Source organism: Camelus bactrianus, chromosome 27 (assembly GCF_048773025.1).
Source record: "Camelus bactrianus isolate YW-2024 breed Bactrian camel chromosome 27, ASM4877302v1, whole genome shotgun sequence".
NCBI classification, from domain to species: Eukaryota; Metazoa; Chordata; class Mammalia; order Artiodactyla; family Camelidae; genus Camelus; species Camelus bactrianus.
In genome coordinates, this window is record NC_133565.1 from 25,442,381 (window position 1) to 25,456,307 (window position 13,927).

The 13,927-nt window shown below is 39.5% G+C and overlaps 1 protein-coding gene across 1 annotated transcript in view; it reads left to right on the forward strand.

Moving 5' to 3' along the window:
• The first annotated feature begins 4,040 nt into the window (after positions 1–4,040).
• Positions 4,041–13,927, forward strand: part of FANCI (FA complementation group I) — a 57,471-nt gene continuing 47,584 nt past the window's right edge. Inside the window, exons 1-3 of the mRNA XM_010955063.3 lie at positions 4,041–4,182; positions 6,858–6,960; positions 10,118–10,190. Coding sequence (XP_010953365.1) covers positions 6,877–6,960; positions 10,118–10,190 — 157 coding nt within the window. The 5' untranslated portion in view covers positions 4,041–4,182; positions 6,858–6,876. The remainder of the gene's footprint in view (positions 4,183–6,857; positions 6,961–10,117; positions 10,191–13,927) is intronic.

Sequence of the window (13,927 nt, forward strand, 5' to 3'; positions counted from 1 at the left end):
AAATGATGTTTTGGATATATTGGGTTTAGAATATATTTGAGTTAATTTCACCTGTTTTACTTTTTTTGATGTGGTCATTAGAAAATTTTTAATTTTCTAATTTTAATTTAGTGTTAATGGCTCCTATCATATTTCTAATGGGCAGGGCTGGTCTAAACCTTGTTACCACTCAAAGTTACCATCAGCATCACCTTGGAGTCTGATAGAAATTCAAAGTACCAGGCCCTTTCCCAGACAGGCTAAATCAGAACCTGTATTTTAACAAGAATCCCAAGAGCACTAGAGAGTTTCTGGCCTCTCCCTTTTCTGCCTGTGCCCAGCAGTCCCCTTGCCTGACCTCTCACTTCGCATCAGCTCTGCAGATTGGTGGCGAGGTAGATTAAGGACTACCTTCATCCACCATCCTCATCTTCTTTTGGGGGCAGGGCAGTGGGGACCTGATTGGGGGTGTGAGCAGCAGAGAAAGGAGGACAAAGAGGGAGGGCATCCTGACCTGATTCTAGGCCTGGCCCTGCCTACCACAAGCCATTGACCCTCTCTGGCCTCAGCTGTTACACTTGTAAAATGGTGTTATGAATTGTGTACCCCTTCCCCTAAATTCATATTTTGAAGTCCTGTGTGTCTATATTTGGATGTAGGGTCTTTGAGAGGTAATTAAGGGAAAAGGTACTTTATGGTAATTGAGGTCATCAGGGTAGACCCTATCCAATATGACTGTTGTCCTTATAAGAAGAGGAAATTTGGACACAGTTACAGAGGCATGAAGAGATGAAGACACAGGAAGGAGGTGTCACCTACAAGCCAAGGGGAGGGGTCTCAGAAGAAACCAGCCCTGTCAATACCTTGACTTCAAGCCTCCAGAACTGTGAGAAAATGAATTTCTGTTGTGTAAGCCACTCAGTCTGTAGCACTTTGTTATGGCAGCTTTAGCAAACTAATATAGGTGGGATGTTGAATTTTTTTTCCAGGTACTTCACAGAGTGCAAGGTTCATGGGAGATAATGGAGGTAGGGGGTTACCACAGGAAAGAAATATGGAGGCCCCAGAAGAGGCTCTGTCAAAGCTGGGTCATGGAGTCCAGCACAAAGAAGAACATTCCTGTGCACCAAGGAACCTTTTGCATTGATGGCACAGCCCTGATGGGAGTGGGCTGCTGTCCACAGAGATTTTCAGGATGCTGGCAGGCCACAAGGCCCTGTTTAAGGAGCAGAGCCTTCTGAGGCATTATCCTCTGCTCACAGCCCTTCTCTGCCTCTGCCCTGCCCTTCTCCACTCCCCGGAGTCACGTCCATGCCCAGCTCCTCTGGCTGGAACAATAGTGCCACTGTGTGAGGGGGGAAGTTGCCCTCATTGGCCGGGACACCTGTGCTGGCCACATTGGCAGCCACTCTGGGCTCCCTGGCTCTCTCTGCCAGGCTGGAGGCAGGGGGCGGTGGGGCTTGCGTTTACTGTGCCCCTATTCTCTACTGTGGCAGGGGCCTTACTAGCATTACCTCATCCAGTCTTTTCAGATGTGAAGTAGAGAGTAAATCCCCCCTTTTCACGGAACAGAGAACTCAGAGTCAGAGAGGTGAGGGGACCTGCCCAAAGCCACACAGCTGGCACGGAGTGGAGTCCTGGTTACTCTAAAGCCCTCTCATCATTCAACACACAAGGCTGCCCCCTTCTCCGGAAGTGAGAGTGACACAGATGTTGCTGCCCAGGGAAGTCACACCTGCCCCTGGCTCCTGGGGAAGGTGACATCATTTCACCTTCTTGAGAGCAGCTTCAGGGGACAAGAGTCTGGTCATTGCCATTCCCTCTTGGCCAGTCCTAATTCTCCTGGGCCTGGAGGACCCTAGGAATTCCTGGGCCTCAAACCCTCCTTTAAGAAACTGGAAAACCAAGGTTGAGGGACATACTGCACCTTCCTTAAAATTGCACGGTGGTAATGAGACTGCCCTGACTAGCATGGGCTGGCAGCCACCTCGTGCTCCAAAAAATTCCAGTTCCTCCAAGAGGCACGCTTAGTCGACAAAGAAGAGTCTGCACTACAGCAGTGGGGCAGCGGGAGGAGCCAGAGATGAAAGCAATGAGGAGCAGAACAATGAAATCAATCAGTATGCTTGTTCAAAGAGTATTTTTGAATTAAGTAGGTTTAATAATATGAGGACAAACAAATGAGTGCTCTCAAATGGGAAGTTGGCTTTAAGTCCCCACCACCAAAGAAGAAAGTGTGTTTGCTATGGACTGAATGTGTGTGTCCCCCACTGAATTCTTATGCTGAAGCCCTAAAACCCCCAGTTTGTTGCTGTTAGGAGGTGGGTCTTCTGGCAGATGATTAGCTTTAGACAAGGTCATGAGAGTAGGGTCCTCATGACGAGACTAGTGCCCTTATCAGAAAAGGAAGGGATCATAAGCAAGTAGCAGTCCCAGACAGCTGAAAGGCATCATTCTCTTCCAGCAGTTATATTTCTCCCAGAATTAGAGCCACTTCACTCCTGGAAACTGGGAGTCAGGCTCCCAACTGAATGTCCCCTGATATTAGCATTCCTTCACCTGCCATCCCAAGGGCACCTCACATTTGGCAAGTTCAAATGTGAAGGCCTCATCATCATCCTCAAACTTGCGCCTTTCCCTATGTGTCAGTCTACTGGCAGTATCAACCCACCCCCTACCCCAGTCATTCAAGCCTGAGTACTCCTCAACTCCTCCCATCTCTCCCCAAGCCAATGCACTCTACTTCCTAATCTCTTTCATATGGGGTCCACTCTTTTCCATTTGTCCCCATTGCTACTGTTTGGACCACCACCACTTGTGTCCAGGACAATTTATAGCCTCCTAAGAGGTCCTGCTTCAATCCCCCTACCCCCATTATCTCTCTTGAACAATCTCTGTAGCACTCACCTGCCAGAAATACTGTTCTACAAAGTGAATACAATCATGCCCTTCCACTTCAGCTGTTCCCCACTGCTCCTGATGTGAAAAGGACTTCCAAGCCCCTGCTTTCCCACCTTCATTCGAAGCAGGTTTACCTGCTGAACTAGCCAAAGGCTGGAGTGCGTGTTGCTGTCAGGCCCTTTGTACAAGCTGCCCCTTCAGCTTAATACAGACTCTCAGCCCTCCCCCATTGCTCTTTGTTCCATTGTCAGTTGTTCGCTTAACAAATATTTTCTAAGAATTTACTGCTTTGCCAGGCTATGTTCTAAATGATGAGGTTTCCCATGCAAAAAGCTCCCTGGCTGGCCACATGTGACTTACATCTTAGGGCTGTTGACTGAAAGAAAAACACACAACCTAAAAGTTGTGAGTTAAGTTTTATCCAAGGACCTTACTGAGGACTGTAGCCCAGGAGTCAGCCTCTCTGATAGCTTTGAAGATTTGCTCTGAGGTTAAGGGGGGAGCCAGGATATATATAAGATTTTGTGTATTGGGGGTGGAGTGGGGATGGACATCTAGTCGAACATCAAAAGATAACTGCTAATCACAAAAACCCATACATTTCAAATTAATGATTTAAGTGCTTTTCTATGTATGGGACAATTCAAGAGTCTGGGTTCATTGAAATTATTCCTTAGACATGCGTTATAACTACCCAAGGGTCAGTACATCCAAGGCACAGAATGTTTTGTGTTTTTCTCCATCCTGAATTCCTCTCAGGTATAATGAGATGGGCGATTGCAGTGGCTAAGGACTTGATCCTTGTAGAACTGGAAGGGCAGGCAACATTTTTTTTCTTTTTTTCTTTACTGGCACCTCCACAAGCACAAGGAGTAGGATACCTACTTCTGCCTTCCAGTCACTTCCAATGCAAAGACTTGCAGAGCCATCACTTGACTCATCCGCTCTCTCTCGTTGACTCTTTCCCCAACAGTACACAAGGAAAGCTTAACAGAGGAAGATACCGCTACACTCAGTCCACACTGCGCATGCTCACTCTGCAGTACCAAATTCGAGTTTGCAGTGTGCGACCCCGCCCTACAGTAGGAACGTCCGAGGAGGCGGTTCCCCCTCCCCATCTGCCTTAATGGTACGCCCCACGCGCAAGCTTCTGGGCGGCGGAAGTGAGCCGTGTGGGGGCGGGACCCGTTGCTCCGGGTAACGGAAGTACGGCGGCGTTGAGTTGAGCGGGCATTTTGGAAGTTTGTGGCGACGTTGAGGCTGAGGTGACCGTGCAGAGTGGCTTCGCGCGTTGCAGTGGCGGTGAGACTCTGCCCCCGGAGGGAGCGGGTCTGGGGGGACACGAGGGCCACCGCCCCTTCTGTGCAGAGTGGCTTCGCGCGTGGCAGGGGCGGTGAGACTCTGCCCCCGGGAGAGGGCGGGTCTGGAAGAACACGAGGGCCACCCCCCTTTCTGTTGTGGCGTTCTGGTGTTTTCCTTCGCCCGGAAGGGTCGATGTGCCCCGCCGCCTCCCTTGACTTGGCTTTCGTAGTTCCCTGCTCCCGGGGCGTGCTACTCTCTGAGTCCTCCTATTAAATTCTTCCTCTCAGTCAAGGTTCAGTTTCTCCTCCTGAGAAATTTCTCTTAACCTCGTTTCGTCTTTGTAGCTCAGTTACAGAGCACAGCACCAGCCGCCTCATTTTATAGTTTATTTGTTATACTGTGTTTACTACTTGCTCTCTCAGGAGCCCCGCCCGAAACCCGCGCGGCTTTTCACTTTATTGGTGCTTCGCGGATCTCAGAGCGTCTTGACAGGGAATGTGCTGTGCGCATAGGGACTTCGTAGCCACTTACTTGTCTGTTACTCACCTCTGGTTTTAGGACGAATTTAGCAAATGTACCTGCTGAAATATAGAGTTCATCATCTTCCCCTTAGGGTTGGACGTATTTTTTGGTCGGTGTACCCTACATCCTCTACTGTCATCCAGGCCCTAACCGGGTGGTAGGTAGGTGGTAGGTAGAAGTAACGGGATTTGGGGTCCGGAGCTGGACTGGCTTGGGTTTCAGTTCTGCCTCTATCACTTACTAGCCGTCTAACCTTGGGGAAATTCCTTAATCTCTCTGAGTCTCAAAAGATCTTCATCTAAATTGGGGTTAATAACACCAACCTGGTAGAGTTGATGTGAGGATCTAGTTAAAGTCCAGGGTCTTGCCCATTGTATGGGTTCAATAATTCATTTATTCAACCAGTACTTATTTGGTACCTGTTTTGAACTGGGGACTGTGCTAAGTACTGGAGGTTCAGTGATAAAACCAGACATGGCCCTTTGCCTTGCAGAGTTTTTAGTAGGGTGGGAGATGTGGTTCTTAATCTAATAATTACAGATGTAATGTTAAAAGTATGGTGATGGTAAGAGACATTACAGTTGCCTTGAAAGTTGCCTAGTTTAACCTATACTGAGCTTCTAAGGAAGTGTGGCTTGAGCTGAGATCTGAAGGATTTGTATTAATTAACAAAAGATTGGTGAGCAGGGGATGAAAGGAGGAGCATTTATATTAATTCTGTAGATTGTTTTGGGTAGTATGGCCATTTAAACAATATTAATTTTCCCAATCCAAGAGCATAGGATATCTTTCCATTTCTTTAAATCATTTTTAATTTCCTTTATGTTTTGTAGTTCTTCGTGTATAACTGTAACCTCCTTTGTCAGGTTTATTCCTAGGTATTTTTTTTGATGCAATTTTAAAAGGGATTTTCTTAAAATTTTCCTTTTCTGATATTTCATTGTTAGTGTAGAGAAATGTAACTGATTTCTGTATGTTAATCTTTGATTTCTGTATGTTAATCTTATATCCTGCTACCTTGCCAAATTCTTTTATTAGCTCCAGTAGTTTCTGTGTGGAGCCTTTGGGGTTTTCTATATATAGTATCATGGCATCTGCATATAGTGACAATTTTACCTCTTCTCTTCCAATTTGGATTCCTTTTATTTTTTTCCCCTGATTACTATGGCTAGGATTTCCAATACTGTGTTGAGTAGAAGTGGTGAGAATGGGCATCCTTGTCTTGTTCCTAAAATCTTCTTCCAGATTTTAGCAGGAAGGCTTTCAACTTTTCACCATTGAATATTATGTTGGCTATGGGTTTGTCATGGATAGCTTTTATTACGTTGAGATATGTTCTCTCTATACTCACTTTGGTAAGAGTTTTTATCATAAATGGGTGTTGAATTTTATCAGATGCTTTTCCTGCATCTGTTGAGATGATCATGTGATACTTGCTCATATTGATTTGCATTTGTTGAGCCATCTTTGTGTCCCTGGAATGAATCCAACTTGATCATAGTGTATGATCTTTTTTATGTGTTGTTGTATTCTGTTTGCTAATTTTTTTGAGGATTTTTGCATCTATATTGATCAACGATAATGGCCTATAATTTTCTTTTTTGGTTGTGTCTTTGTCTGGTTTTGGTAGCAGGGGATGGTGGATTCATAGAATGAGTTTGGGAGTATTCCCTCCTCTTCAGTGTTTTGGAAGAGTTTGAGAAGGTTTGGTATAAGTTCTTTGTATGTTTGGTAGAATTCTCCAGTGAAGCCATCTGGTTCTGGACTTTTATTTGCAGGGAGGTTTTTTGGTTTTTTTATATTATTACTGATTCTATTTCACTTCTAGTGATGAATCTTTTGAGAATGTTCTAATTTCATTCTTTTATATGTAGCTGTCCAGTTTTACCAGCACCACTTATTGAAGAGACTGTCTTTTCTCCATTGTATATTCTTACCTTCTTTGGGGATACAACATTCTAATAAGAGCATTCTGGGGAATTCTCAAGAATATTTTGGTTTGGTCTACTCATACTACTTAATAGTCTTTAGCCTGTTGAGTACCCACTGTGTACATTGTACTAAGTGTGAAATAGTTAACAGATAGGAAGGGAAAAAATCAAACTTGTTTACTTCTGGAGGTCTCATCTGGCTCTGACATTTTTCTCTTACAGTTCCTTGATAAGTGCAACAATGGACCAGAAAATTTTATCTTTAGCAGCAGAAAAAACAACAGACAAACTGCGGGAATTTCTTCAAACCTTGAAAGATGATGATGTGAGTATTGGAAAGCATGTTCTGCCAAAAGCAAATGTCGAGCATGATGACAAATTCAAAGGACATGTTAGAGAGAAAAATTAATTCTGCCACTTTATTTACCCCTCTCCTTAGAAAACAAGAACTGATTGAAAACAATTCATAGATGTAAAGAAATGGAGGAGAGAAAGAAGTGGACAACTTAAGGGCATTTGTGTACATTTATACAACTGTATAACATTTAAACAACATTTATACAACTGGATATATATAAGCAAATTAGTATACTTTTATAGTTTTTAGAACAATCCTATTTGAAGGTAATATCTATATTATATTATTGATGTGAGACAGATTTCTTTGTTTTTCCCTAAAGAAGATAAATTTATAAGCAGTAAAATATTTTGAAATTATTAGTAAAAGTAAAAACCAACAAACTTTATGGTGTATCTTTACTGTAAGTGTATGATTATAAAATGGGACAGTAATTACCTTATATGTTAGGCTGTTTATTCTTTCTAATCTTACTCGTATGATATGCTTCTCCTTTTTCCATAATAAGTGATCTCAGCTTATTCAGATCCCTGCATGGAAATCTCTCCTTAAGATTAACCTTAAACATTAGTATATGTATCATCAAGTTAAGACTTGAGTATTATGTTTTTAAGGAGGTTTTTATGTGCTAGTTTTGTGGTCATTAAAGCTAGGTGCTTCTTAATATTTGTTATCTGATGCTAACTGGAAGTTGATGTAGGGATGTGCTCTGATTTTTTTTTTTCTTTGAAATTATACAGGAATTGCTTTTGTGGCACTTTTTGAGACTGCTCATTGTATGAATTCTAACTTGTATCATCCTGTAGACAGTTTGGTTGAAACCAGCTGTTTATTTGTTTGTTTATTTATTAGAATTTAAATTTTACCTGCTTCCAAAAGGAATTTGAAGAGACTTTAACATTACACTATAAAATAAGATAAGCAACAATAAGAACTAGAACAAAATCTGTGGTAGATGCTATGAATTACTAATCTGATTCACGCTTATCACAAAAAGAATTCCTATCTTCTTTTTTGTGAGGATGAAATGAGATAATGTATGTAAAGCGTCTGATATTTAATAGACACTCAGTAAGCATCCGATAGACACTGAATGAATGTTATAGAAGTTCCTTCAGCTCTTCCTGTTTTTAAGTTTATTCCATAGTATATAAACATTCAGACCATAGTAAAGTCCTGTTGATTCAAGCTTTTAAATATATCTTCAGTCTACAGATCTTCCTCAACTTACAATGGGGTTATATCACAATAAACTTATTTTAAATTGAAAATATTGTAAGTCAAAAATGCATTTAATACACCTAACCTACCAAACATAGTTTAGCCTAGTCTACCTTAAATGTGCTCAGAACACTTACATTAGTTTACAGTTTGGCAAAATTATCTAACGCAAAGCCTATTTTGTAAAAAAGTGTTGAATATCTCATGTAATTTACTGAATACTATACTGAAAGTAAGAAACAATGGTTATATGGCTACAGAATGGTTGTAAATGTATGTGTTGTTTATTCTTGTGATCTTGTAGTAGATTGCCAATCCCGGAAAAGATCAAAATTTGGAGTACACGTTATGCTTCATGCATATCACTTTCACACCATTATAAAGTAAAAAAAAATCACTAAGTCAAACCATTATAAGTTGGGGACTATACTTTTCTTCATCTTACAAAGTAGTACAAACTAAGTAGCCTGAAAAATAGACATTGGTTTTTCAAGTTCTGGAGACTCGAAGTCCAGGATCATGGTGCAGGCCTTGTTGGTTCCTGCTCCTACTAAGGCTGTGATAATCTGTTCTGTGCCTCTTGCCTAGCTTCTGGTGGTTTGCTAACCATCTTTTTTTCTTTTAATGGAGGTGCTGGGGATTGAACCCAGGACCTTGGACAATCTCTGGCATTCCTTTGCTTGTATCGCCCTGATCACTGCCTTTGTCTTCACATGGCATTCTCACTGTGTATATTTTTCTGTGTCCAAACGTCCCTTTTTATAAAGACATTAGTCATACTGGATTAGGGCCCACCCATATGACCTCAGCTTAACTAATTACACCTACAATGACCCTGTTTCCGAATAAGATCACATTCTAAGGTACTGGGGGTTAGAACTTAAACATATGAATTTGGGGTGGGGAGGGGACACAATTCAACTTGTAACATTTCATGTGCTGTGACTTTGGTGTAGGCCACTATCATCTCTCATTTGACCACTGTAGCAATCTCCTAACAGGTCTCTCTATTTCACTCTTAAACCCTCCCACAGCCTATTCTCTACATAAGGAGTAAGACTAATTTCTTTAAAAAAAAAAAAAACAAGCAATTTATCTTATCATTTTCCTCTTTTCTCATGAGTTACTTCTGTTGCACTTAGACAAAATCTGAGCTTCCTGCCATGGCCTATGAGATTCTTATCTGGCTCTTGCCCATCTCTCCAAACTCATCTTGTCTAAGTCTTCCTTACTACTTTTCAGCCAAATTGGTCTTTTTTTTTTTTCTTTTTTCTTCAGGTTATCTAATATGCCAAGCTTTTTGCTCCCTTAGGCCTTTGCACATAGCAATACCTTTATCTAAAATAGCCTCCTTTTCCCCTTTGCATAACTAGCTCTTTCTCATCCTCCAAGTCTCTATGGAAATGTTACTGGTACCTCAGAGAAGCTTTCTCACTGACTACTCTAGCTGAAGTTATCTCCCTTTCCTCTTGTCTGTCTCAGTCTTTTATTTGTTTCCCTTACAAATTCAAAAAAAAATTTTTTTCTGTCATTCTTTTCCCTCCTGCTCTACTGTAAACTGAGTCAAATTATCATTCATCCTTGTGTCGCCAATGCCTAGGAAGAAGAACATCAAAGAATATTTGTTGAATGAATGTATATACCCCGCAAGAACATAGCTCATTACCTAGTGCTGATTAAATACTAAATGTTTGTAGAATGAGTATATGAATAAATTTCAGTCTTGACAGCCCAGCATCATGTTAAGATCTACCCTGCTATATATAAATAAATGTTATTTGTGATATGGAGTCTCTAAGGATATGGGCCTGAAAGATGAGTGTTTTTCATTTTGGGAGTTTAGGTCATTCGGATAGAGTAATTGTTGCCAGGGACTTGCAGCGTTTTCTTCCTTTGATTGCAGCTGGCTAATCTCGTTCAGAATCAGGCAGTGAAAGGAAGAGCTGCTGGAGCACTCCTGAGAGCCATCTTCAAAGGTAATGATAATGGCACTTCTGTCTCTCTGGGTTCATTGGTATATTTGTTTACTTTTGGCACATATTGCTACTTCTCTTACTGTTTGAAGCCCCACTGAGAATTTTCTGTGTTTTGAGGATTTTACAGAATCAACTAAAGCAGTAGTCTCTTGTCCTGTGGACTGAAATAATTTTACTCAAGGGAGTTGAAGTGGCTACCTGAGATTGTATTGCTGGTTTTGAAGCCTGTAAAGGATACACTTCATAAAATCCACTTTGGTTTACTTGTGTTTTTAAAATTGTGGAGAAGAGAGTAGCAATGTTTAATACTTAATCCATGCTTAACAAGAGGCTAGGGAGTTCTGGGTTTTAATGAAATGGAATATCTTAGGTGACTTATATAGAAATTCTTAATTCCCAGTGGGGCATATTTGTTTCCATATCTTGAACAAGGGCCAGTTCTGCATTGTTGCAGCTTGTGACTCACAGTGCTTTTATAAGTTGTAGTAGAATAAAATTCTACAAGCAAAAATTAAAAGTGGCTTTAGACTCTTAGCAGGTTATTTTAACTTGGTTTCTTTTTCTTACACCCTCAAGTAAATTGTGTCTCTGCTTGCAAGGGTTCAAAAACACATCTTCCTATTCATGAAAAAACTAAAAATTGGTTAAGTGAACCTTTATGGAAACTTGCTAAATGACTGTTTATAGAAATATCAGAGAAAATAAAATAATGAAAGATTAGAAGCAGCTGCCTATATATATGCTAAGTGAAAGGAATAAGAGTAAGTGAAAGGAATGAGTAATTTATTTCTTGGGCAGACAAACTTGAAACAGATTATCATGGCTCCCACTTCTGTAACTAACCTATTTTTACCTTATTTAAAAATATAAATTTGAAAATCCTTGTTTAAAAGTAGTATGAATTACCAGATATTTGTGGAAACTACCTTATAACCGTTTTAATCCTGTTAAATTGATGGTGTAAAGGTTACAATATTTAGCTAATGATATTTTTAAAAACTGAGGTATAATCCACATACTAAGAAATTCACCCTTTTTTAAAATTGAAAGCTAGTCAGTTTACAATGTTGTGTCAATTTCTGGTGTACAGCACAATGTTTCAGTCATACATGAATATACATACATTTGTTTTCATATTCTTTTTCACCGTAAGCTGCTACAAGATACCAAATATAGTTTATTCAGTATAAACTTGTTTATCTGTTTTATATATATCAGTCAGTATCTGCAAATCTCGAACTCCCAGTTTATCCCTTCCCACCCCTTCCCCCAATAACCATAAGTTTGTTTTCTATGTCTGTGAGTCTGTTTCTGTTTTATATATAAGTTCATTTGTCTTTTTTTTTTTTTTTTTAGGATTCTACATATGAGTGATATCATATGACATTTTTCTTTCTCTGTCTGCCTTACTTCACTTAGAATGACATTATCCAGGGCCATCCATGTTGCTACAAATGGCATTGCTTTATTCTTTTTTATGGCTGAGTAGTATTCCATTGTATAAATATATCACAACTTCTTTATCCAATCATCTGTCGATGGACATTTAGGCTGTTTCCATGTCTTGGCTATTGTAAATAGTGCTGCTATGAACATTGGGGTGCAGGTCTTTTTGAATTAAGGATCCCTCTCCTCTGGATATATGCCCAGGAGTAGGATTGCTGGGTCATATGGTAAATCAATTTTAATTTTTTTGATGACTCTCCATACTGTTTTCCACAATGGCTGCACCAAACTACATTCCCACCAATAGTGTAGGAGGGTTCCCTTTTCCCCACACCCTCTCCAGCATTTATCATTTGTGGGCTTTTGAATGATGGCCATTCTGACTGGTGTGAGGTGATACCTCATTGTAGTTTTGATTTGCATTTCTCTGATAATTAGTGATATTGAGCATAAAAAATTCACACTTTTAAAGTGTACAATTTAAAAAATCGAGATATAGTTGACATCATACAGTTCATCCATTTAAAATATACAATTCAGTGGCTTTTAGTATATTCAGAGTTGCACATCTATCACCACAATCAGTTTTAGAGTTTTTTTTTTTTTTTTAATAAAACCTAGAAGAAACTGCATCCCTTAGCTGTCACCTCCCTAAACTCTAATCCACCCTAGCCCTAAGAAGTCATTCATCTACTTTCTGTGTATAGATTTGCCTATTCTGGATATTTAATGTAAATGGAATCATACAACATGTGGTCCTTTGTGACTGGTTCTTTCACCATAAGGTTACTAAGATTCATCTATATTGTAGCTTATATCAGTATTTCATTTCTTTTTATTGCTGAATGATATTCCATTGTATGAATATATTATGCTTTTCCATTCATGAGTTGGTGGACATTTTAGGTTGTCTACACTTTCTGGCAGTTATGAATACTGCTACAAGTTTTTGTGTAGACATATTTTTATTTCTCTTTAGTAAATATCTAATATTGGAATTGTTGAATCATGTGATAACTCTATGTTTAACTACTTAAGGACTGCCAAGCTTTTTTCCAAAGCTAAATAAATATGCCAATTTCCCACATCCTCATCAGCACTTATTATTGTCCGTCTTTTTCATTCTGGCTATTCTAGTTGAATGTGAATTGGTATCATTGTGGTTTTGATTTGCATTTCCTTGATGACTACTGTTGTTGAGTATCTTTTCTTGTGCTTACTGGCCATTTGTTTATCTTGTTTGGAGAAATGTCTGTTCACATCCTTTGACCTTTTACAAATTGGGTCGTCTTTTTATCACTAAGTTGTATTTCTTTGTATATTCTAGATACATGTTCCTTATTAGATACATGATTCACAAAATTTTTCTCCCATTCTGGGTTGTCTTTTCACTTTTTTGGTGGTATCCTTTGATGCAAAAAGTTTTTAATTTTCATGCCTTTTTTTTTGTAGCTTGTACTTTTGGTTTTATATCTAAAACATCATTGCTTAATCCAAAGTCACAAAAATTTATAGTTGTGCTTTCTTTTCAAAGTTTTATAGCCTTACCTTTTACATTTAGATCTTTGATCCATTTTCACTTAATTTTTGTATATGGTGTGAGGTAGGAGTCCAACTTCATCTTATCCCATTTTCAGTAGTATAGCACCCATATTGAAAATCAGTTGCCCGTAAATGTGAGGGTTTATTTTTTGGGCTCACAGTTCTATTCCTTTGATTTATACTTCTCTCCTTACGTTAGCACCACACCGTCTTTTTTTTTTTTTTTTTAATTGAAGTATAGATGTTTTACAATGTTGCGTTAGTCTCTGGTTTGTAGCATAGTGATCCAATTATATACACACACACACATATATATATATTTTCTTTTTCATTAGAGATTACTACAAGATACCGAATACAGTTCCCTGTGCTATACAGTAGGACTTTGCTGTTTATCTCTTGTGTATATATAGTAGTTAGTATTTGCAAATCCCAAATTCCCAATTTATCCCTCCCTCACCTTTCCCTTCTGGTAACCCTAAGTTTGTTTTCTGTGTCTGTTTCTGTTTTGTAAACAAGTTTGTTTGTGTCTTTTTTTAGATTCCACATACAAGTGATATCATATGGTATTTGTCTTTCATTTTCTGGCTTACTTTACTTGATATGATAATCTCTATGTCCATTCATATTGCTGAAAATGGCATTTCATTTTTAATGGCTGGGTAGTATTCCATTGTATGTGTATATACCACAACTTCTTTATTCAGTCATTTGTTGATGGACATTTAGGTTGCTTCCAAGTATACCAT